The 24,715-nt window shown below is 53.6% G+C and overlaps 1 protein-coding gene across 3 annotated transcripts; it reads right to left on the bottom strand.

The window, feature by feature from the left end:
* Positions 1-5,605: 5,605 nt before the first annotated feature.
* Positions 5,606-23,986, bottom strand: SAPCD2 (suppressor APC domain containing 2). Of its 3 annotated transcripts, XM_038165145.2 has the most exons (6): positions 23,386-23,986; positions 15,025-15,158; positions 9,592-9,738; positions 8,663-8,764; positions 7,948-8,070; positions 5,606-7,451 (listed from the first exon to the last, which is right to left on the bottom strand). In XM_038165145.2, the coding sequence occupies exons 1-6, from the start codon at positions 23,969-23,971 to the stop codon at positions 7,323-7,325; spliced, it is 1,221 nt and encodes a 406-aa protein (XP_038021073.1). In that variant the 5' UTR covers positions 23,972-23,986; the 3' UTR covers positions 5,606-7,322. The 3 variants fall into 3 exon arrangements, with proteins under 3 accessions (XP_038021073.1, XP_071881374.1, XP_071881375.1); XM_072025273.1 differs by lacking the exon at positions 8,663-8,764; XM_072025274.1 differs by lacking the exon at positions 9,592-9,738.
* Positions 23,987-24,715: the final 729 nt, after the last annotated feature.

The following is a 24,715-nucleotide window of genomic DNA, read 5'->3' as shown; positions in this document are numbered from 1 at the left end:
GTAGTGTTGAAGGCTGCAGAGGAATAAAATTCCTAACCTAAAAGTATTATTTACAAAGGCTTTATATATTTATTTGTTTATGGCTAATTTCATTATTTTAGCAGGTCCTTTCTTAAAGGAGATTTATGACTTTCTGTGAGTTGGCAATGGTGTAACAGCCTACTCATCAGAGGGAAATGTGAAAAATGCCTGGGCCAGAAACACCCCCTTAAGATTTAGGACAGAGAAGCAAAGCGAGGGCAGGCATTTCCAAGTGTTCTGGGCAGGGCTGCCCTGCCCTCAGCTCTGGTCAAAAACAGCCAAGTGCCTCCAGCCACCTGGCCACAGGGCCATGGCACTCTGCAGGCAGTGGTAGCCTCATGCTGCTAGGTGGCACAGCCACTACTTCCCCCGTGTGTGGTTGGTGCCATCAAGATGTTGGGCTCATCGGCCTCTGCAGGATGAGCCCACAGCCTGATGTGGAGCAGAGGCTGCCCTCCTCTTCCCCAACAAGCCCCACAGCCACGGATGAGGAAGCATCTGCATCTGTGCAGGAGCACAGCACCAAGATGTCTCTCATAAGCCCAAACAATGTTCTTGCTAAGCCATCAACATTAAATATTTAATGATGAAATCATTAGATTATTCAGTTATTATCCTCATGGCCAGTCCAGCTGAGCTCTCTCTAAGCTGGTCTGGGTACATCTCTTGCTGGTGCTGGGAAGCTGGGGATGTGCTCATTGCTGAGCCCCAGCCGTGGTGCAGCTCCCCAGCCAGGTGTGGAGGGATGTCCAGACTGCCTCTGGGACCTGGTCTGCCCTGCAGAGTGTCTTAGCCTAAGGACTGATGGAGGTTTTGGAAGATATTAAGATCTATTTAAGGTTTTGGAAGCATCCCAAAGAAGTTGATGATTTCTGCATAGAAGAGATCATGCCAGAAGTACCAGGATGGGTCATTTCTGCATAGGTAACTTAGAAATGGTCTTTCCATTTGAACTGGTCCTAAATACAGAAGGAAAAATGAGAGCATGTTTAAAAAGCCCCAAGAGAACTCGAAACAATACAAAGTATTTTGACTTAGAACTAAATGAAATTTTGGTGAATGAGGCAATGTCTTTGGGGTTGGTTTGTTTAGTCAGTAATAGTAAAAAGCATATTTCTTTTCCAGTTTGACCAGCACCACATTCATTGCCAGCCACAGCCCAAATTCAGCCTCAGTCAGTGGGAATGGAAAAAGCAGTTGCAATCTGGGACCTGCTCTGTGCCATTGTAGAAAGCACAGCACAAGCCTAAAGGCCTGCTTGTAACACAACTCACCCCCAGCTCCTCAGCCATCCCACATCTGCAGTACTCCTGGGGACAGAGCAGTAAGTTAAAAAAAAAAAAAAAAAAAAGAAAAAAAGCTTTTTGCCATGTGGATGTGTAGTGGCATGAGGGTGAAAATCAGCCCATGCAGCTACTGTGTGGCCTTGGTACAGGGTGGCTGGGTTCTTGTTTCCCTTGGTCTCCTCCATGGCAGAATTGCTTGCATTTCTAAGCCATGACTTTAGCCCTGATGCCAGCTGTCTGCCAGGATGGCAGAGCTGCAGTCTGGTGGTGCGGAAGGGCCCAGGGCTAAGATGGAGCAGATCTGTGCCTGTTGTGAACTCCACCCTCAGGCCATGGCTGAGCAGCACCTCCCCTACCTAGGTAGGGCCTGGCAGGCACCAGCCTCTCCATTGCAGCTCTGTCCTCACTGGCAAGGAGCTGGCCAACGCCATGCCTGTGGATGTTTCTCAGGCTTGTGGACACCCCACAGTCCTCCTCCATGGGCAGGAGACCATCTTCAGCAGCCAAAAGAAACCAGAAGTACCTGCCTGCATGGACCTGGCTGAGGATGGGGTGTTGCTGGCTGCCCATCGCAGGGGACAGATGGTTTGTCTCAGCCCTTTGCAGGGGTGCACTGGAGGGCACACAGAAACACATGCCCAAGGAGGATCTGGGGCAGCAGGGCTCGCTGCTCCCAGCTCTGGCCCCTGGGCACACAGGAATCCTCATGTCCTCACTGGCCCATCTTTCCCTCTCTGGGAGCATGGGACCAGGCTTTGGCAGGATGGGAAAGCTCCAGGGCAAGCTGCATCACTTCCAGGCCTCAGTTATTGCAAGGCAGTTTGGCCCCAACATACCCCTCTGATGTCTTGAGGTATGGAGAGTGCACAGTAAAAGATAGAAGAAAAAATGCTCAGCTGTTGAAATTGTGCAGGCACAAAGCAGCCCAGGCTTCCTGCTGTGCTGACACAGCTGGTCCACATGCCTAGTCTTTTACAGCTGGGGAAACTGAGGCAGGGCAGTCAAATGATGTAACCAAGTGTGTGAGTGCTGATCTCTACCTGGAACATGGCTGTAGCCTAGCACGGGCTCACTGCCAGAACTCCCACCTCTTCCAGTTCAGCTGCCTACCCCTTCCCAAAGCACAGCCCTGCTTGGCATGGCACCATCTCTTGCAAAGGGTGACCAGAACTGTCCCAATGGCAGGGGGTGGAGGAGAACCCATAGTCACCTGTGAATGCCACAGGCACTGAACTGCCATACTTGGGGGAGGGGGCTGCAAGAAGATGCTTATAGGGTCTAGGGGCACTCACACAATGAGTGCCCTGGGGTGCTGCTCGGGAACCCAGCTTCTGGTCTGCCTGCACCTCACGGCAGCAGCCAGCTCCAGACTGCTCCCCAACAGTTTGCTGCTCCAAGAGCGAGCAAGCAGGGTGGCTATCCGCCACGGCAGCTGTGCTTTATGTAATGGGGAGAGCAAAGTCACAGTCCCCACGGCATACAGCTGCAGAGCAAAGCAGGAATTTTGGGAGCCCCACCTCCACCCCCTCCCCATTGTGCCAGGATTCCCTAGGGAGAGAGCATCTGGCTTTAATAATCTGTACCTTGGAAGAGGTTCAGTTGCACAAACAGCAGTGATCACACGTGCCAGGCTGGAGTCATACTGCAGGGAGACATCGGATCTGGCAGGATGCTGGAATGGAGCTGGAACTGCTGTGCTTGATCCCCTGGTGATGGGCAGCCGGCACAGCCAAGGCACCAGCATTCCCCCAGGAATGAGCTAGGATGTGGCAGCAGAGGTCCCAGCTCACCCACCATTACTCCTGCTCTCTATTACAATGATTTACACAAGCAGAGGTGAGGGCAGAGCTGGTCCGTATCAACTGAGAGCCCACACTGTGACTATGGTCTCAGCCAGGGAGGAGGAAAGGGGAGCACTAAGCATACATGTGTCAATGCTGCTAATGCAGGAAGCAGTTGTACGTCTGCCAAAAGAAGAAAAGTGCTGGCAAGCTGGAGGCTGGGATTCAGGCCGGGCTGCATGGTAATAAGGCATAGAGGTGATTTGGGACAGGAGAAAGTACCTTGTAATGAGAGATCAAGGAGGTGAACAAGAGGTACTGGGTGCCAGGTCACAGGGCTGAGAACTGCCAGGCACCAACCAGCCCCTGAACTGAGGGAACAAACACAGGCAGCGGTAGCTGCATATGCCCTTTGCAGCCCAGCTCCCCTTCCTGGAGACGACTGACTGCCCCAGGACCCAGGGTGCTCCCCAGGTCCTTAGGCTGTTGGTTCATCTCCCGGTGATTTGCAATGGAAAGAGCAGGACAGTGGGTGCAAAACAGGGGCAGTCTGACAGTGCACCTGTCAGTGCTGGAGCTGCTGAAAACTGCCCAGGGCAGCAAGGAATCCTGTTGGACAAAGAACAGTTCCTGTGTAGCAGGAAAGAAAAGCAAAAGCACAATACGTACCGGCTGGGGGCCCAAGATGCGGCTGTTCCTGCTGGCATTCGGAATAATTGCTCTGCTGGGAGAGCAGCCCTTCTTTAAGGGGGGTAGCTGGGCACGCAGCCCAGCCCTAAAGGGCGTGAGAAGGGCATGGAACTAGGCAGAAGAGAAAGAACCTACAAATAGACCTGGGCAATTGAACCCTTCCCAAAGAGCATGGCTGAGGACACAGTAGATGAGATCAACGGATCCCCTGGGGCAGGTTGGGGACCAGACAAGACTTCTTGGTTGGCCAGTGCCAAGCACACCCTGCCCACACCCCTGTGGACAGTCCTCTCCCAGCGCCAGCTGCCCCTGTTCAGTTTCACCCTGGGACCAGCAGCTCCTGAGCCTGTGATAATAAATGAAGACTTGAGTGGTGACTATATGGTGTTGCACCTTGCTTTTGACAACCTCACGTGTCAGGGGGTTGAGTTTAGGTGGTTTGGCTGGGCACAGACCAGACCTGCTGTGATGGTTCCTGCTGTGCTGCAACTGTGCACAAGTTTCCAGATGTGATCATCACACCTGGATGTGCTTTCACAGATTTGTGCATACCCAGCGAGATCAGAGCCCAAAGAGAAGGGAAGACGTTCACCCACTTCACCAGCACCCTGCTAACAGCCCTAGGCACAAACCCAGGTCTCAGCCACTGGACCACCACTGAGCTGCTCATGGCTAAGGGGATGGAAGGTGACATAGCCTAGGCACACAGGTGAGGGTCAGGCACAGGCCAGATCGCCCCCCCACGGACCCAGAAGCAGTGTAGCCAGGCCAGGTCTTGCAGCTCCAGGCCAGGGACTGTGACTCCCAGCCCTCAGGGAGTCTTGGCAGGGGGCTCCCAGATCCCAGAGCTTCCCTGCATGGAACGGGTCCAGAGCCAGCACTGCCCAGGCTGCGGAGAGGCTGTTCCCCTCCAGCTGGGCAGGCCCCAGAACAAGGGCAGTGGCAGAGCTGCCCTGGCTCCACACAGAGTGGCATTGAGCAGGGACAATGATCCTCTCTTTTCTTTGAAATATGCCTGGGACTTCACATCCTAGGAAAGATATTAAACAGGGGAACTGAGGGTAATTATCACCCCCTCCTTGCCCTGTCTGGGAACTGTGGCTACCCTAATCACCACTTGAAAGAGGCTGCTGCAATGATTCTTCTCCCAGGCATAGGAGGCTTGGCGCAGGTCTTCCTTCCATGGCTCTGCTCCCATACTGGGAACGCAGAGGCTTGGACAGCTCGCCTGCAGAGCACAGTGCTGCAGGTTGGTTTCTGTAGCGTGCAGCAAGGGTTCCAGTTCTCCCCAGGTCATGGCTCTGCATAATGTCAAAGGAAGGTGCCTCCTGCCAGTGCAGGGCCCTGAGCTTCACCTGGCACAGGTGCAGCCATCTTTGGTGCAAGGCAGAGGGATGTGCACCATGATGTACCCTGCCAGAGAGTTCCTCTCAGGCTCTCTGTGCAGGAAGACAACTGCAGAGCTGGCATCAGTCATTGCGGCCATAGCTGTCCACAGTCATTGGAGGTGGTTATATTGGAGCATTGCTTGAGAAGAAATAATAACATTAAAGTCTGAGGGGGGTGCATGGGGATTTCATGATCCCATCCAACAGTAGCAAGGGAAGACTGGCAGCGTCCCCAGCCCAAGAGCATAGGGATGCCCAGAGGGGAAGGGAAAGAGCATGGGAACCCAACCTGGAGCAGAGACCCACTGTACTCCTCATGGTCAGGTTGCGGTTGTGCAACCTCAGCTCACCCACAATCCCTTAGGACAGGACAGTCAGGAACTGCAAGGCTTGCAGCAACAAATGGACTGATTTAGTCAGAGAAACAGAAGGATAAACTAAGCAGTTCACCCCACTTTATTATTCCTAAAGACAGATTATGAAGAGAGACACTTTTCCTTCAGCCTCAGGCAAAACAGGGACTGGGCACCAGAGGAGACATCAAAGAGACGGCAGGCACCGATGCCCAGGGGATAACTAACACCATACTCCTACAGATACAGGACATGACTTGCCATGGCCTTGCTCCTTCTTCCTTTCCCCGACACTCTGCTGATCCCCACTCTGGCAGGGGGCAGTAGGCACAAAGGAAGAACTATGACCAAATGCCCTGCAGTGAGCTTCAGGTCGAGATGAAGCTCAGAGAGGAGCTGGGTAGGACAGACAGCACTGGACTGGTAGAAACATCTTCCCAGGAGTGGGAGAGGAACTGGTTTTTACAGTTCCCAGTCCAACAGAGCTAAACCTGTTAAAGCAGGGCAGGTCCAGAACCTTTTGCCCAGCTCAGTGCATTGTGCCAGTAGAGTCCAAGCACAAACAATGCTGAAGAGAAAGGTCCTGGAGCTACAAAGGACTAGGACTGTGATACATGGGAATTCCTATGGATCTCCTATGAATGTACCATAAGTACCAAGTACCAAGCCACAGCTCAAGCCTCATCATTGAGCTGGGTGGGAAGGAGGAGGTGTCCTGAGACACACCAGTCTAACATGACCACCACCCCATAGAGCTGGAGAAGGATTCAGTTCACACCCAGGACGTCACCCCAGGTAGCTTGCATATACTACCAGGTCACCCAAAGCTCCCATTTCTCCACTTGGAGATGTACAAAGAAAGAGCCTAGCAGCTTCCTCTTCATCACCCACATTCAGTTTCAAGAAACCAAGTCCTAAAGCCCCAATGTGAAATCAGGCTTCTGTTATTGTCCTTCTAAAGTCATCATGAAAAAATATGACTGACAGGCTTATAAGCAAATGCTTACCAGGTCAAACAAAATAAAGTGACATAGAGGTATCTGCCTCAATCTGCAAACAGCCTGAAACAGCAGCTCAGAGGTACATGGTTACCTCATTTGGGTCTATGGCTCATTAACTATAGGAGCCTGCAGACATATAAACAGCAACTATGGCATCACTACATCAAACTGAAGAAAGAGATTGCCCTAGGAGGAGCACCAGCTCAGGCACTGCTCTAGCCCAGTCTGGTTCCACCAACAGACAGCAGGGAGGAGCTAGGTATGCCCCATTACTGATTTTTAATCTTGTCCCCTGACAGAGGAACAAGCAACAGACAGGGTACCTTTCAATGACCAGGCTTGCCTGGAAATGTTCAAGATGGAGTGTTCAAGATGCATCATCTTTTTCTAAGAGCAGCCAGAATTCAGCCTAAGTCAGGCCAAGAGTACAGCAGCTCTCCCCCCACCTCTCCCCGTGCACACAGCACAGGTAGCGTTTGTTTCCCCCAACACACTGGGGATCACGGGATGGGGGAGTAGTCACTGCAGTCAGTTTTAGAAAAGGAGTGGCTTGCAAGCAGTGCTGCTGGCCAAGCACAGCAGGGAGGGTAGACTCCCCAGGCCTGCCCAAGCAGGGTTGGGGAAGTGCTGTCCCCAGCTTACTCCCACAGGGAGGCCACGGGCAGTTCTAGACCTCCACAGCTCTTGAGAGCTCCACACCTGGAGCAATGAATGTAATGGTTTTAGGGCAAGAGTCCCAGCCCCACAAACCCCTCTGGGGAAGCTCAAGTGCGGGGCCAGGAAGAGTACTGGGGGACAGGCACTAGATGAAGGTGGAGTCCAGCTGGCTTGTTTCATGGTTGCTGTGGGCACGAGCCTCAAAGAGCTGCTTGATCAGAGCAGATTTCTCCTGCTCCAGCTGGGTGATGCGTTCACACTTGTCGGTCACCTCCTGCACAGGACAGAGGAGGAAAATGCTGATCAGAGCTCTGCTGTGCCTGAGGCATCTGTGAGCCGGGCTAGGCTCAGCTGTTCTAAGCCCCCCCACAGCCCAAAATGTGCCAGGATGCGAATTCCTGTGTTGAGTGTGGCCCTAGCAGGGTATCTTTGGTGTCTGCTTCCCAGAAACACTGTTTGCAGACCCAAGATGCAGCATCTGCACCCTCTTGTGGCCTTTGTTTGTCATGGTCTTTTCCCTTTGGCAGGGAAAATGAGGTCCATGTCCATGGTCCCTCACCTAGTAAATAGCTGGATACATGCCCCTCAACAGGAGGAGTACCCAGTTGCAGGACATGGAAAGGCTCCAGGTGTAGCCCATAGCCCTTCTCCAGGATGACCAAGGTTGGCCAGGTTGAAGGAACACTTTCTAACTGTCACATACTTTTTCCACAATGGCTCCCTCCCAGCCTTCTCTGTAAGTGTATCTCCTCTCCATCATCCCCACTCACCTTGGTGAGAAGTCGGTTTTGCTCTTTCAGCATATTGATGGCTTGCTGGGAACCCGCTGAGGCTGGGGACACCACGGGGGCCGTGGGGGCCAGCCTGCTCAGAGTCGAGGAAGGGTTCCCTGGCTGTGGAGAAGATGAAGGGAAGGGCTGAGACATTGAACTCTCTTCCTGGTGGCCCTCCCCAGCCTGTGTCCCAAGATAAAAGCTGTTTCTGTGACCCATGGGGAACTAATAGACTGGGAGCTGAGCCCTACACAGTCCTACACAGGATTAAGACCCCACCAGTACAGTCAGCACAGGCCATCACAGGGTCTCCACCAAGGCTTTTCTAGACTAAAGTGGAATCATTCGTGCCAGTATGTCCTGCTCCTGCCAGGAGCCATGTGACCTGGCATCCAGGACAGCCAGTTCTAAGAGGACTGGTTGAGCACCTCAGCAGGATGCTTTCCTTGTTCACATGACAAGGTCTACACCTTTCTGGGGACCTCATTTATTCCTTCAAATACCTTGAGAATCCTCCATCCTAGCCCAGGACTAGCTGCACTATCTTCTTGGTTGTCTGCCATCCTTGTCTTGCCAACAGAGTCAAGTTGGCCCCTAGAGCCTGGGGAAACTGACAGCTCCAATGACAGCCCAGCTGTCAGTGTGAGGGCAGAAAGGGCAGGCACCTAGCTCACACAAGTGATGGCAAGCTGCTAATATCCTGCTCTCTCACCTTGCCCATGGCAGAGAGGAGGTCACCCAGGCAGCGGTTCACCTCCTGCAGCTTGGGAAGCAGGTGGCCCAGGTGGCTCTGGTTGCCATCAGGGAAGAAGTCCTGGGGGATGGGACAGAAGAGTCCAGGCATTATTTTGTGGTCAGCTTCTAGGGAGTCATTCTGCCCTGCAGAGAGGGCTTGGTGGCTGGCTGGCCTTCAGCCCCCTCCAAACACCTCCCAGAGCTGGGGCACCCACCTGCTTCCATGTCTCAGCTGGCCCTGCACCTTTGTAGCATGGAGCTTGCACAGGCCATGGGACATACCCATGTTAACAAGGCAAGACACCAGCCTCAAGCCTGGCATTATGGCACAGACAGCACAAGGGCTGAGGTTGTGGCTGCTCTGTCATGCTCTGATCCTGAACCTGCATGCAGCCTGGCAGGAGGTGAGGGGGGTGTGCAAGCTGTGCCAAGGGCATGCGTGCCCACACAAGGGAAGACCCTTCCTGTGCTGCCCTAGGGCTCCTCCAGGTGGGCTGGCCCAAGGAAGAGCCCTGTGGCTGGCAGGTGGGCAGCAGAATGTCCCAGTTGGTGAGGAAGGGTCGGCCTCTCTGCATTGGGCAATTTTACCTGGGAAATCCACCATGGTGAGAGGCCAGGCCTGATCCCATTCAGGCAGCAACCCCACAGCTCCACTCCAGGCACGTGGAGGGGCTTGCTCATACCCTCCTTACTTGCTGCCATGCTTCTTCTCTTCTGCCAAGCGAGGGTTGGTACAGTGTCCCCAGCCCCTCTGGGATCCTCAGTCAAACAGTGAGGGCACACGCAACAAGCAGAGGCAGCAGAGTCAGGCCACTACTGGGTGCACCAAAACATCCCAGCCCAGTTCTCACATCCCACGGGCCCTCCCAAGCAGATGGGAATCCCCAGAACAAGCCCTAGACTCACAGTACTGGTTTTGTTTTTTCCCAGGAGTCTCTGGCGTTCTTGCATGAAGTGGATGTGCTGGTGGTACCATTCACGGGCACGTTCAACCATCTCCAGACCCTGAAGCAAGAAATCTTTCTCCTGCTCCAGCTCCTTCATATACTTCAGCTGCAGGACAGTGCACAGATGTGTTATCCTCTCCTCATTCAGGTCCAAGTCAAATGTTCAGAGAACCACTGCCCCATTAGATCCCAAGTGAAGGCATCTACAGATCAACTTAATCCAAAGTTCAAGCAATTTCCTCTAGCCTAGTCTTGTCAAGCCCAAGGAGCTGGTTTCTTCATGAGACACAGAGGAATTTGGTTACCAGCAGCTGTGTCAGTTCTTTTCCCCATGAAAAGCTGCAGAGAATTTGGATGATAGCCACTGGCTGATCCTGATTTGGAGTAAGAATTCTCCAGTTTGGGAGAACAATTGCAGCAGCTGAAGGGCAGTCAGGTTGCCTCCATCCTCCTGTCTAGGGAACCCACCAGCTCTTAGTGAAGAAGCATGTTTCTCTGCTTTGTCATTTATCCAAGGATGAGCTAAGAACAGGGCCAGCACCCACTGTCCAAATCCTCTTGAGGCTGCAAGCTTCAATCAGTAGCACAAGTTCACCTGGCTTTCAGAGAGCAGCCAAGCTATCTAGAGACCAGAACCCCAGGCAAAATCTACAGTCCTGTTTACCCAGCTCTCTGCTTTCTCCTTTGCTGACTGTGTCTGCTTAGTCTTTCAGGCTCAAGCTCAAGTCATATGGAGAGGGACATGATATATTCACATGTCTGGAGGGCTGCTAACAGAGCACCCAGGGCTTTTGCCCCCACCCCTTTGGGACAAGCAGAACAGGGCCCTGCCAGCCACAACCTGCTGCAGCACACGCAGCTTGGGCCCTCCATCAACAGCAGACAGCAGCAGCACCTAGCTGCCTGTGCCCAGCTGACAAGGGGCCTCCCTGCTCTGCTGCCACCCTTCTCCCAAGGCCCCTTGGCTCTGCACTGCCACGAGGAAATCACGGAGGTGTCAAGAAGAGGAGGGTCTGTTCCCAGAAGAACAGAATGACCACAGCACAATTCATCAGCCTTCACTCTTCCCTGTCATAGAATCATAGAATATCCCAAGTTGGAAGGGACCCATAAGGATCATTGAGTCCAACTCCTGTCCCCTTCTCCAAGCAGGAGTGAGCCTGCTCCCCCAGTTCACAGCCCTCCTGAGCCACCCTTGTGGCTGCTCCAAGGCAGAAAGGCCTTCCTCCACGTCGAGAGCACTGGGCTGGATTTCCCAGCACTCCCCAAAGCAAATGGCTGCCTGCCTTCTCTGCCGTGATGTTGCCTGACCTCCACAGCCTGTGGCACAGCCTGAGCACCAGGAGAGTCTTCACTGTGGAGGGCAGACAGCTCTCTATCCAGCATAAGCACTCTGATCACACAAGCAGGCAAGCCTAGAAACTGCTGGACACTCAGGAACCTCTTCGTCTGTTTTGGAGAACATCTGGACGGGAACAATTCAGCTCAGAAGTGACCCTAAACATTGACTGCCTCCAGCAAACAGGTTAGACTGTACCAACAGCTTCTTCAGGCTGCCAGCACTGCTCTGTCCCCACCTCTACTCCCTAAGTCTCACAATTGTCACGTGCCAGCCACCCCTTATGCCAGGGTTATTCTTGCTCCCTCTGCTTCTGGACGTGCTGTTTACAATACAGCAGCCACTCACACACACATGCTCATATGGACAAACAGAGAGAAGGGGACGTACCCACACGAAGAACCACAGAGCCCTGGTACTACACAGAGTATTGCTGAGGGGCATGAAGAAGGTTCTGTATGTGGCAAGGACCCCCATCCAGTTCTGGCTGCAGCGTGTGACTGCCTATCCCAACCTGGTCCCACTGGGCTTGCTGGTCAGCATGGGAACTGGAGGAAGAGGCAGCATCCCACAGAGCAGTGGGATACCAGCAGTTCTGTCAGGTGCAGGGACAGATGGAATCAATCTAGGGGCAGAGGACAGGATACAGCTAGGGGCAGAGCAGCTTCTCGGACAGGAGAATGGGGAGGTGGAAGTTGACTGGTGGCTAGCAAACGTGACGCCCATCTACAAGAAGGGCCGGAGGGCAGACCCGGGAAACTACAGGCCGGTCAGTTTGACCTCAGTGCCAGGGAAGCTCATGGAGCAGATCCTCTTGAGAGTCATCACGCAGCACTTGCAGGGCAAGCAGGCAATCAGGCCCAGTCAACATGGGTTTATGAAAGGCAGGTCCTCCTTGACAAACCTGATCTCCTTCTATGACAAAGTGACGCGCTGGGTGGACGAGGGAAAGGCTGTGGATGTGGTCTACCTTGACTTCAGCAAGGCTTTTGACACCATTTCCCACAGCATTCTCCTCAAGAAACTGGCTGCTCTTGACTTGGACTGGCGCACGCTTTGTTGGGTTAGAAACTGGCTGGATAGCCGGGCCCAAAGAGTCGTGGTAAATGGAGTCAAGTCCAGTTGGAGGCCAGTCACTAGTGGTGTTCCCCAGGGCTCAGTGCTGGGGCCGGTCCTCTTTAATATCTTCATCGATGATCTGGATGAGGGCATTGAGTGCACCCTCAGTAAGTTTGCAGATGACACCAAGCTATGCGCGTGTGTCGATCTGCTCGAGGGTAGGAAGGCTCTGCAGGAGGATCTGGATAGGCTGCACCAATGGGCTGAGGTCAACTGCATGAAGTTCAACAAGGCCAAGTGCCGGGTCCTGCACCTGGGGCGCAATAACCCCAAGCAGGCTGGGAGATGAGTGGTTGGAGAGCTGCCAGGCAGAGAAGGACCTGGGAGTGATGGTGGATAGTCGGCTGAATATGAGCCAGCAGTGTGCTCAGGTGGCCAAGAAGGCCAACGGCATCCTGGCTTGTATCAGAAGCAGTGTGACCAGCAGGGCTAGGGAGGTGATTGTCCCCCTGTACTTGGCTCTGGTGAGGCCGCACCTCGAGTACTGTGTTCAGTTTTGGGCCCCTCGCTACAAGAAGGACATGGAGGTGCTCGAGCGGGTCCAGAGAAGGGCGATGAAGCTGGTGAGGGGCCTGGAGAACAAGTCTTACGAGGAGCGGCTGAAGGAGCTGGGCTTGTTCAGCCTGGAGAAAAGGAGGCTCAGGGGTGACCTTATTGCTCTTTACAGATACCTTAAAGGAGGCTGTAGCAAGGTGGGGGTTGGTCTGTTCTCCCACATGCCTGGTGACAGGACAAGGGGGAATGGGCTTAAGTTGCGCCAGGGGAGTTTTAGGTTGGATGTTAGGAAGAACTTCTTTACCGAGAGGGTTGTGAGGCATTGGAATGGGCTGCCCAGGGAAGTGGTGGAGTCACCATCCCTGGAAGTCTTTAAAAGACGTTTAGATGTAGAGCTTAGGGATATGGTTTAGTGGGGACTGTTAGCGTTAGGTCAGAGGTTGGACTTGATGATCTTGAGGTCTCTTCCAACCCAGAAATTCTGTGAATGGGCACAGCACATCTTGGTTGGTCACTGCCTGTGGTAGAAGGGGAGGGGAGAGTGCTTCTTCTCTGGGCTGCCTGCAAACAAAAGTGCTTGGCCTCTCACAGGTCTCATTCCAGCTATGCCAAGGACATGGGGAAATTGGATCAATCAATGGACACATTGAAAATAAAACAACAACAAAACCCACCGAACATCTGAGGAGTCACCAGCTGTCTATCATAAAGGGTCCTGGGGCTGCAGCACAGGCCCCACTCGTCTGCTTTGCTGAGGAGGATGAACAGGTCCTAGTGCGCCTATAGGACACACGATGGACAACAGTGCGTCCCCCCACCCCCGGTTTTAGGCAGATTAGCCTAATCACAGCTGTGTGCCTTGTCTTGCCAGATATCCTCCCTTCATCAGGGAGGAAGGGTAGCCAGGCAAGATCTCCACCCTGCATGCAGATTCAATTCTTGCTGGATTCAAACCTGTTCCAACTGTCTCTGCATACTCAGAAGTGGAATTGGTACCAAATACTTCTGCCCTGGTGCTTGGGAAGACTTCTCAACCCCCACAGTACAAGTGGAGGCATCCTATCTCTGGGAGGAGGAACATGTAAAGGCAGAGCAGCACTCAGATACACTAGAGATGGATGGATGGAAGAAAGGTAGAGCACCTGCATCCCACCTCCCACACAACTATGCACCATGGGGAAACAAAGGCAATGGCAACGCTAAAAGCAACAGCACTTGTGGCAGTGCTGGGAACAAACACCAGCCTTCAGCAAGACACCCTGGCCACCATCCCCTTCCTCATCAGCACCAGGCAGGACTTCACACTCACGGCAGTGATGACACCTCTGCTGCACTCCACCGTGGAGCCATGTGCACATGTGAGAGCCCTGCTAAGGGAGGAAGGGGGCATACCCTGTCAAAGCAGCAATGTCCAACCACCAGAAACCTGAGGACCAGAGGGACCCCTAATCCCAGGCAAACACATCCACATTTATTGCTCCATGTCAGCACCTCTCAGCAGAGACCCCCTCGGTCTGAGAGAGGAAGACCCAGCCCCTTGCATTGCTGTAAGCCCAACAAATCTTTTCCCATGCGTACATAAACTGCACCCTCCCCAGACTGGCCAGGCCGGGAATCAGAGCATGTTATGTTGCCCAAGGTCAGTGCAATGCTGTAATCAATGCTGCACAAGGACATGCATGCAGCCTGCTGGCCCTGCTCAGATCAGGGAGCTGGTGACACCAGGGTGCCAAAAGTGGAATTGCAGATGTGAGAGTCACGGCCTTGCCTGCAGCCCTCATGCCACAAGACAAAGCAAGAAAGACCAGATGATCACTCATCCTGCAGGCAAGGTCTTGGCTTGAGCTTGTGGGCAACATGCCCAGGCAGCTTCGCTATTCCACTTGGGAGCAGTGCGGATCCCTTGGTTTGGGCAAGCTGATCCAAACCTCTCCATTCAGGGACAGAGAGGGGAGCAGATCCCTTGATACTGGGCTTCCCAGGCAAATTCAGTTTAGATTTCTCTGCATTAATAGCAAAAATCTCTTGGGAGCCACAAGGATCAGCATGCTTGAGACCTGACCTACAAAGAACAGCTAGCAGAGGACACAGCACTGAGGCTCTGCGCAAGGCATGCTTGAAAAGCCCAGAGACCAATCTTCTCAGATGACTGCAGCACTGGGGCCTTCTCCTGTACCATAAGGTAAATTGTTGCCTTTCTCTACCCAAGTTTTTGCCCATGAAGACAGTGTTTGACTGCACAGGTGCCAACTCCATAGGCTGACATTGCTCCATGGGACACAGGGGAAACCATAACTTCTCTTTCTCTTGCACATTTCAGGACAGAAAACACCTTGGAAGTAACTGCAAGACCACAATGTACATCAATACAGCTTTATAACAGAAATCCTGCAGGGGCAGGCCCCTTGACTGCAGCCCAGGACAAGGCTGTTTTCTTACCATGCTAAAATCCACACCATTGGCGATAGTGTGTCTTCGGTGTTCTGCATGTCCCCTCTGATGTCTCCGAACGTCCCCAGTGCCTCCATGGCCACCATCTCCCTGGGACTGCCCAGCAGACTTAACATCAATACCTGTAACAGATGAAAGCATGAGAGCATCAGCTGCTTGCAACAAAACCTCCCCATGGCCCCTCTGTGGGGCAGTGCGTGGGGTAGCCCTGCAAGCAGGCAGGGCAGGCAGCAGCTGAGGAAGCACTGCACATAGCACCTGCTCACATCTTTGTGCAGGCAAGCCAGACCTCAGCAACAGCTTACTTTGTTATGCCAGGCCGGCAACAGACTTTGGTAATCATCTTCTGTAAAAAGCAGGCAACTTCTAGGCAATGCTGCTTCAGTTCCAGCACAATTAAACCATTACTGCCAACTCCAGTTTTCAGTCCAGTCTTCACGGGATCCCTGACTTCTGCTCAGGAAGCACAGGCCCTGCCATGCACTCACCTCCTCCTGAAGGCAGCTCCCGTTTGGTGACGGGCTCACACAGTTGCTCCCATTTGTACAAACAGTGGCAACCCAGCAGCATCAGAGAGAGTCAGGGATCAGCTCCTTCTCCAGTCACTTGTGGCAGCTCTCACAAGGGGCTTTCTTTGGAGGGGGCAGCCACTTAGAGCAGCTCTGGAGATGGTCATGGAGATCAGACCAACACATTTCAGAACAAATACACTTTCCTTCCCCACCCAGATATGTGCTTGGTGCTAAAGGGGGTGATGCATACCAGAAGCTGCATGCCTTTGGTCTAAACATACAACAATCTGGCTATAGGGTTACCAAATTTTTATCAAAATCCTAACATCCTATTTAGCAAAAGGCTGATGTACTACATACAAATTATGCTGGTCCAAATCCACACATAACCTATTTTTGCAGATTAAATTCACACTGGCAGATTTCAGGCTGGATCAGATGTCTCCTGCCCATGCTATATGCTTGTACACTAAAGCAGGTATTGGCTAAGCACCTTCTGAAATCAGCACAAGCCCTGTACTGCATGCCCTGGCTAACTTGCCAGAAAGACAGTCCTGCAGCCATGTCCCAGGCAGCTCAGCTCCATGTTTCTGGATGAGCTTAGAGCACTGCCCTGCTGCTGTGAACTGTGGTACCAGGGCACCAAGGTTGCTGTCACCACCCCTTCCAGACATGCCCAGGCAGCAAGCCTGCTGCACTCCCTCCTTGCTCCAGTCCCCTGCCGAGTCCCCAGCAGACCCTACCGTGTGCTCACCCCTCTCATTCTTGCTGCTCACCATGCTCTCTGATCACAGCTTTTTGCTTTCCCTGCTTTACCAAAAAAGAACCAGAAAATAGCAGCAGGGAAGTAGGCAAATGAAAGCAGGCAGCGAGGCAACTGGGCACATGCTGGCTCCCAGGCACCTGAGCAAACTGCCACAGGTTTAGCATGCTCTCCAGTGCAGATGGGCATGAAGGACTGGGAGTGGTGAGGCAGGATGCGTGGTGCTGCACATCCAGGCACACCACCTAGCTGCTGCACAAGCCTCCTCAGCAGAGCACACAGATGGGAAGGAAGAGAAATATAGGGCAGGAGAAGTGAGTGGAGACAGAAGTCACCATGAATCTCAAAGACAAGCTCGATTCACAGGAGGGAGCTGGAAGGCAGTGAGGTTGGGGAGAATCGCACCACACTGTGGGTGTCTGTGGTGCCACGTATCTATTAGTTCAGCAACAGGAGTTAGACTTGCACTCATAGCAGGCAGTGCCCCAACAGTGGCATGCTATGAAGTAACCTTGCTCAGCCTGTCACTTTGTGTCACTGAGGAGAGGGGCCATGATGGTATGGGAAAAATCCACCTGCTGGTTTATCACAGTGTCCCACTTGTCTTATCAGCAAGTGCTCCAGCAGAGACAGGTCTCTGGCATCTCACTAAGCACAAAGTCTTGATATTGCTCATTTATCTGTTTTGCCAACTGTCTTTAGTTTCATACACCCATATCATACACCCTGTGAGGGACAGCTAAAACAGCAAGACTGGCACAGCTATGCACATGTTCTCCTAGCAGACCTATAACACATCCTGATGGGGAAGCAGAAGAATAGTCCCAAAACTGAGAGTAGCTTTGATAAGCAGAATCCCAAAGCAAAACCAGAAGCACCTCTGGGAAGAGCTGCAGGGTAGAAACAACATGTTAAAACAGTTTTTGCTGCTGTTACCCAGAAGTGCTAGTATTGGGTCTGTGTTGCATGATAAAAGTGGAGCCCACAGGCTGATCTGAGCTGAAACTTCGACAAGAATGTGTTCACCAGTCAAACAAATGAGCTCTGTGCACCTGAGCTAACAACATAGTGACTAAAACAGAACCTCTGGTTATGAGTAAGGATCAGCCTTTCTAAGGTGCAGGAGAGGTCCTGCCTCCTCCCTCCCAGGCCACCTGAGCCAGGCCACCCTAGCCACAAAGGCTGCGCTGGTAGGAGGCAGTGCCCATAGACACTGCAGACCCCTTGGGCAAGGCACTTACCACCCCATATCATAATTCCTTGGCTCTCAGCAGGGATGAAAGCTTTTCCATAGGGAACCACAATGGTAAAGACCCCTAATGCTGAGACACCTGCTGCAGCAGACAACCTAAGAACCAGCAGCAAGGAGCTGTCATGGTGCCTTCTGTGCACAGTGACATCTCCAACATCAGCCTCACCATCCTCGGCGGCAGTTTGCACAGCAGTGCGTGTGGGCAGGGTGGGCTCAGGCAGGGCAGAGCATTCCCCCCCGCCCATAAGAACAACTCATCTAATGGCTGTTTGCCACTAGCTAGGCCGCAATGGTCTACACTAGGCAGAGAGCTCTCTCTAGAAAGTCTGCAACCACTCTGACTGACTGCCTGCTCAAAAATGCAGCAGTTCAGATCTCTGGATGCAGGGAGTGCCTGAGCCTGTTGCTGCCCTCTGAGGGAGGCAGATATACTGTGCATGTAAGGTGTGAGCAGGTGGATGACCTGGTCCGCCTGATGGCAGAGCTCAAGGAGGAGATGGAGAGGTTGAGGGCCACCAGGGAGTGTGAGAGGGAGACAGACTGGTGGGGCAACTCCCTGCAGGGCCTGAAGGAAAGGTACTGGGGTGGGACACCCCAAATGGGGGTGGACCCCCTGCCCTGTAGCAGTCGGGCAGAGGGAGGGGACCTGGGAGTTGAAGAGGAATGGAAACATGTCCCTGCTCAACCTCACGTGCAACACCCCCGTCCTACTGGCCCCACCTTCCCAGGTGCCCTTACGCAACAGGTTTGAGGCCCTGGAGCTTGAGAGACCGGTGGGTGAGGATGAGGTAGAAAGTGTACCCAGGAGGATGCCTAGGGCGAGGAAATTGACTCCACGCCTCAAAACTGCCTCCACCAAGAAAGACAGAAGGGTAGTTGTTGTTGGCGACTCCCTTCTCAGGCAGGAACATGATGAGGTTGAGGGTCTGGACAGTAGTACGAACCTGGGAAGCAACCCTGCAAAGTGTGTCAAGATTGGGGGAAGTACTGAGCATAGGGATTGGGGCCGGGCAGAGAACTGCATCACAACCCATGCCACAAAAATAGCATGTAGAGTCTTAGTGATTGGAAACTCCTTGCTGAGAGGCACTGAGGCTGCTATTTGCCACCCAGATAACCTATCCAGAGAGGTGTGCTGTCTTCCTGGGGTACGTGTCAGAGACGTTAGGAAGGTCCTGCCACAGCTCATTAAACCGAAGGATTACTATCCTCTTGTTGTCATTCAGGTAGGATCCCAGGAAGCTGCAACTATAAAAATATTAAAAAGGATTTTGCAACCCTGGGAAGATTGTTGAAGGGATCAGAGGTGCAGGTAGTGTTCTTCTCTGTCCTCCCTTTGGGTGACCAGGACCCAGAAAGAAGGAGAACGGGACGGCTGAGGGGGTGGTGTCTGGACTAAGGATTTGGGTATTTCGATCTCGGGCAGCCCTTTGAGAAGCCAGGTATGTGGGCTGCTGACTGAATTCAACTCGACAAGTGGGGCTCAAGTGTGTTGGGGAGCAAGCTCTCAGAGCTGATTACCAGGCCTTTAAACTAGGTTTGACGAGGGAAGGGAGGGGAGCTAGAAGTGACAGAGCACACAAATCCATGGGTCCTGATGGAATGCATCCATGTATGCTAAGGGAGTTGGCAGAGGTGATTGCTGAACCGCTCTCTATCACCTTTGAAAGGTCCTGGAGAACAGGAGAGGTGCCTGAAGATTGGAGGATAGCCAACGTCACTCCGGTCTTCAAGAAGGGCAAGGAGGATCCGGGAAACTACAGGCCAGTCAGTCTCACCTCTGTCCCTGGAAAGGTGTTGGAACAGCGTGTTCTGGATGCCATCTTCAAGCAACTGTAAGAGAAGGAAGGTTATGACGAGTAGTCAGCATGGATTCACCAAGGGGAAGTTGTCCTCGACCAACCTCGTTGCCTTCTATGATGGCATCACCAGCTGAGTAGGTGGGGGGAGAGCAGTGGATGTCATCTACCTTGACTTTAGCACGGCTTTTGATACTGTCTCCCATGACATCCTGCTAGCAAAGCTGCAAAAATGTGGGATAGAGGAGTGGACAGTAAGGTGGGTTGAGAACTGGCTGACTGGCCGAACTCAGAGGGTGATGATTGGTGGCGCAGAGTCCAGCTGGAGACCTGTGTGAAGCGGTGTTCCCCAGGAGTCAGTGCTGGGTCCGGTCTTGTTCAACATCTTCATTGACGACCTTGATGAGAGAATAATGTCCACCCTCAGCAAGTACGCCAACGATACGAAGCCGGGAGGAGTAGCTGACACACCAGAAGGCTGTGCTGCCATTCAGCAAGACCTGGACAGCCTGGAGAGCTGGGCAGGAAGAAACCAAATGAAGTTTACCAAGAGCAAGTGTAGAGTCCTGCACCTGGAAAGGAACAACCGCATGGATCAGTAGGGGCCGGGGAGATGACCTGCTGGAGAGGAGCTCTGCAGAGAAGGACCTGGGGATCCTGGTGGACAAAAGGTTGACCGTGAGCCAGCAGTGTGCCCTTATGGCCAAGAAGGCCAAGGGGATCCTGGCATGCATTAAAGGGAGCGTGGCCAGCAGGTCAAGGGAGAAAATCCTCCCCCTCTACTCTGCCCTGGTCAGGTCTCACCTGGAGTACTGTGTCCAGTTCTGGGCTCCCCGGTACAAAAAAGACAGAAAAAATACAGGGACCTCCTGGAAAGAGTCCAGCAGAGGGCCACAAAGATAATAGGGGGGCTGGAACATCTTCCTTATGAGGAAAGGCTGAGAGACCTGGGTCTGTTCAGCCTTGAGAAAAGAAGACTGAGAGGGGATCTCATCAGTGTGTATAAATACCTGAGGCGTGGGAGACAGAGGGATTTGGCCAACCTCTTTTCAGCAGTTTGTGGGGACAGGACAAGGGGTAATGGCCACAAGATACAGCACAGGAAGTTCCGCACCAACATGCGAAAGAACTTCTTCACGGTGAGGGTGACGGAGCACTGGAACAGGCTGCCCAGGGAGGTTGTGGAGTCTCCTTCCCTGGAGATATTCAAGGCCCGTCTGGATGCCTACCTGGGCAACCTGCTCTAAGGAACCTGCTTTGGCAGGGGGGTTGGACCCGATGATCTTCTGAGGTCCTTTCCAACCTCTACAATTCTGCGATTCTGTGATCCTCGTGCCAGGCATATCAGTGGGCTCCTGGACACTGTGGCTGGCAACGAAGCAACTGCTTATGATGTGCAGGCTGCTCCAGCATCGCCTGGCTGACACGAACTTCTGAGAACCTTGAAGATGACTTTGAGCAGGAATGTCTTCAGAAGCCCATGCTATCATGTCTCTGCCCATGCTAACAGAAGTCAGTGATGAAGGTGGAACAGGGACTTGAATTCTGTCCCACTGGCTCACTGCACCACCTGAAAGTGCCAGGAAGATCCTAGCCCTCAGCCTCTGCCATCTTGCCATAATTCATACTTAAATTACCTCTGTCACACGCGGATCCACCCTGGGCCAGGAAGTAGAGCTTGGGTATCATCCTGTCAGTACCTCCTTTCCTCAGGAACACAAGACAGGGAGAGCGCCCTCAAACACTTTGATGATTACAAGTACTGATACACCATCTCCCCACTCTCAGCTAGAGTTCTTACAAAAGGTACATCATGTGACTGGAGGCTAAGAATAACCTTAAGCCCAAATGATGTAATCTAATTGAGACAGGCCTTACTGGACCAACATTTCTCCTCAGTGAGAAAAGAGCCAAGTCTTGCCTCATTGACGCTTGAATCTTTCACATCCCTTTGAAGGGAATATGCACCAGTACAATCACATGCTTAGGAAAGCCCTCTGCAGTGGAGGGTATCACTGAGCAGGTGTGCAGGATCCAGAGTTAAAAGACATATGGTAACTGAGTTATAACTTTCACTAAGTTGCTGAATTAGTCTAAAATTTAAGCCTGTTGCCAGAATATAGCCCTGCTTTTGGGGAAGCTGGCAGCAAGGGCTGAGGCACTAAACCTGCCTGCAGGCTCAGGACATCAGTATACCATACCATAATGGAAAGATCCTCAGCAACCAGAAAGTTATATTCTGCAGTAGTCATCTGCTCAGTCCCATCTAGTAGAGAGCTTTCAATTTGATGATTATTTATCAAGCAGGATTTTTTTTTCAATTTTTTCTGGATTTACATTCTTGACGATAAAACAACCAGCCACTTTAATAACATTCCACCAAGTAAGTTCTAGTGATTAGTCTGGAGGCAAAATGAGAAGCAGACAATCTCTGCAATGTTTAAAAGGAAAGGGTGGGGAACAGAAGGCAAACTAGCTCAGACAACTTTCCCAAGGTAAAGGAAGTCGTCCTGCTCAAGTGTTGCAATAACAAACACCAAGTTCTCACACAGAGCTCTGTTTCAGTAGATCTCAACACACTTCACTGGAATAGGTAACAAGTCCTGTATTCCTTATAACACTTCCTATTTATTAGCAGCAAATCTAGACATTAGTGAACAAGTCTCCCCCTTGCCAAACTCAGCATGCTGCACCGTGACTGGTAAATGTGCAGATGGGTGCCAGAAGTGGTGCTCTCCCTCTCCTGCCTTTGTCAGCCCAAAATTCTCACCAGCCCATCAAACTGAATGATCATGCCAAAGAACACATATAAGCACACAAAAGTATAAAAATAATGTATTTTACACCCATTCAGTTGGCTGAATCACCTCACTCCATGAACTTCCCAGTCACTGCATCTAAGACAAGCAAAGGATGGAGAACGCTGGGATGGGGGTCAGAGCCATGTTTCCTGCAGCAGTAGGTGGATGCCCCACTTTAGGTGCAATGCCAGACTGCAACCCTAGGACAAAGCCATGTGAGACAGCACAAAGCCCTCTAACAGCTCACTGGCCCAGGATCAGGAGAACCCTGGCAGATCCAGCACAGGGACCCCAGGTCCTGAGGAAGCGACCTGCTGCTGGGCTCTGCAGCCAAAGCTCTGCCAGTGGCTACGGGGCATTCCCTGTCCTGACTGCCTGGACAGTGCTTGGGGACACTGAAGCACATCTCCCTACTGCTGCTTTCCCATTCATTTATTGCTGTAAATTGTGCCACGTAATTAACAAAACAGTTGAATCAGATTTCACTCTTTTTCACTATTCAAAATGTGCCTGAAATCATGGAGCAACCCCTTCTGATAATGCACACTCACAGCATTAACTCTGACTACACAGCTGCGGCTGGTACTCAAGCAAAGCTGCTTGGCTCTCAGGAGTTTGCTTCCCCATCCCAATGCCCAGCAACTCTCAGAGATGATCAGCTTCATGATCCACCCCACAAGGAAGGTCACCTACAGACTTTGTGCCAGAGGACAACTACGGACATGTTACTGTAAAGCCCTTAATTCTTCTTGTCACCACTATAAACAGACAAGCGCCCACACGAGGAGAAATGTAAAGGGAAGAACAAGCCCGAGACAGAGCAGGATTTGCAAACTGTGCGCTCTCCATTCCGGTTTATCTAGAACTTGAATCAAAGCCCACTGAAGACAAAATAAAAAATATCAGCGACTTCTCAGAGTTCTGCATCTGGCCTGGGGGAAGAATTTACTGTTGCTTTAAATGAAAAAGAAAGAACAGGTCTGTGCTGCCTGAGAACCAGACCTAGCCATGGGTGTGGATCCCAGCCTGCCCTGCCTAACTCGACTCTCCGGCAACGGTGCCGCTGGATCACTCGCAACGCTGCCAGCTCTGCTGCGATGCCCGCACACGGCCAGACACCTTCAGCACGCAGAGCGGGCCCGTTCCGGCCTGGTGAAGGGACCCGCACCCGCAGTCTCCCCTCGAGCCGCAGCCGGCCCGGGGATGCCGGGGCGCCTCTCACCTCGCGCCCGGGGCTGGCTCGGCTCCGGCTCCCGGTGTCCCGCGTTCTGCCCCCGCCGCTCCTCGGCGCCGCAGGGGCTCGGCAGCTTCTCCAGGCTCCGCGAGGCGCTGACGGCGGTGCCGCGGCCCCTCTCCCTCTCCCTCTCCTTCTCCTTCTCCTTCTCCGCCGCCCGCGGCTCGCCGCCGCCGCGCCCCGGGGCTCGTCCCTTCACCGGGGGCCCACCGTCGGCGCCGGGCAGCGCGGCGCGCAGCCCCAGGACGAAGCGCTCGAAGGTGAGGTAGCCGCTGGCCGGCGCCGCCCGCCGCAGCCCCTCCAGCACACCGGCGGGCAGCTCGCGAGCCTCCGCCCCCTGCCAGCGGGACTCGATCTCCCGGAGGTGCACGTACCCCCGCCGCCGGTCGTCCAGGATGTCGAACAGGGTGCGCAGGCTCTGCAGGAAGGCCCTGGGCAGCCCCTCGGTGCCGGCGGGGGGCGGCCCGGCGGGGGGCGGCCGGGCCCCGCGCTCCGGAGCCATCGCCGCGGCCGCCGCCCCGAGGGCACCTCGCCGCGCTGGGCTACCGGCCCCGCCCCGGCCCCGCGCTCCCATTGGCTGGCGGCGGGCAGCCCCGAGCTCCCATTGGCTGGCGGCGGGCAGCCCCGCGGGCCCATTGGCTGCGGGCGTGGCCGCTGGTTTGAGTTGCGGCGCGGCGCGAGCCGCCCCCTCCCCGCTCGCCCGCGTCCCGGGGGGCTCCGCCGCCCCCGCCCCGTTCCCCCCCGGCTTGGGGAGCGGCCCCCGCCGGGCCCCTCCGCGCAGCGAGCGGCCTCGGTCGCCCCCGAGCCCGCAGGGCTCATCCCGGCCGCTCGGGATCCCGCCGGCTCCGGTCGCGGGGACGGGAAGGCGCCTCCCGCCGGCAGCCGCAGGGCGCGGGGTGCCGCCTGTAACCTGGTGGCCTTTGCCCGCAGCTGTTTCCCAGCAGGGGGAGGCCCGCGGAAAGCCAGGCTGGTGCTGGTGCTTCGTCAGGCGCAAATCCTGTTTGCTCACAGCACTGCCTCACCTGCTGTTTCTCCGGTCGTAAATCTGCTTACTTGCCAGCAGAACTAGGAGTCTGCTACCTGTGCTCAAACTCAACAGCTTTTTCCGCTTCACAAACTTCAGATGCTGGACAGGATGGCCATATCACTGAGCTGGACTTTGCACCTTTCCCAAATTTTGTTGCACACGTTTTTCAACAGGTACAGAGCCTGGGATGTAAGAGCCTTAGTAAGGTAGGTGGGGGAACATTTTTTTCTGGGAGTCTTCTTCACCCCCCTGAAAGCCCTGCCTCTTCTGCACCAAAGGCACCATAACCTT

The sequence above is a fragment of the Anas platyrhynchos genome, chromosome 18, assembly GCF_047663525.1.
Source record: "Anas platyrhynchos isolate ZD024472 breed Pekin duck chromosome 18, IASCAAS_PekinDuck_T2T, whole genome shotgun sequence".
In the NCBI taxonomy this organism is placed as follows: domain Eukaryota; kingdom Metazoa; phylum Chordata; class Aves; order Anseriformes; family Anatidae; genus Anas; species Anas platyrhynchos.
Note: the sequence above shows the minus strand (reverse complement) of the source record. Positions and strands in the feature narration are given on the sequence as shown.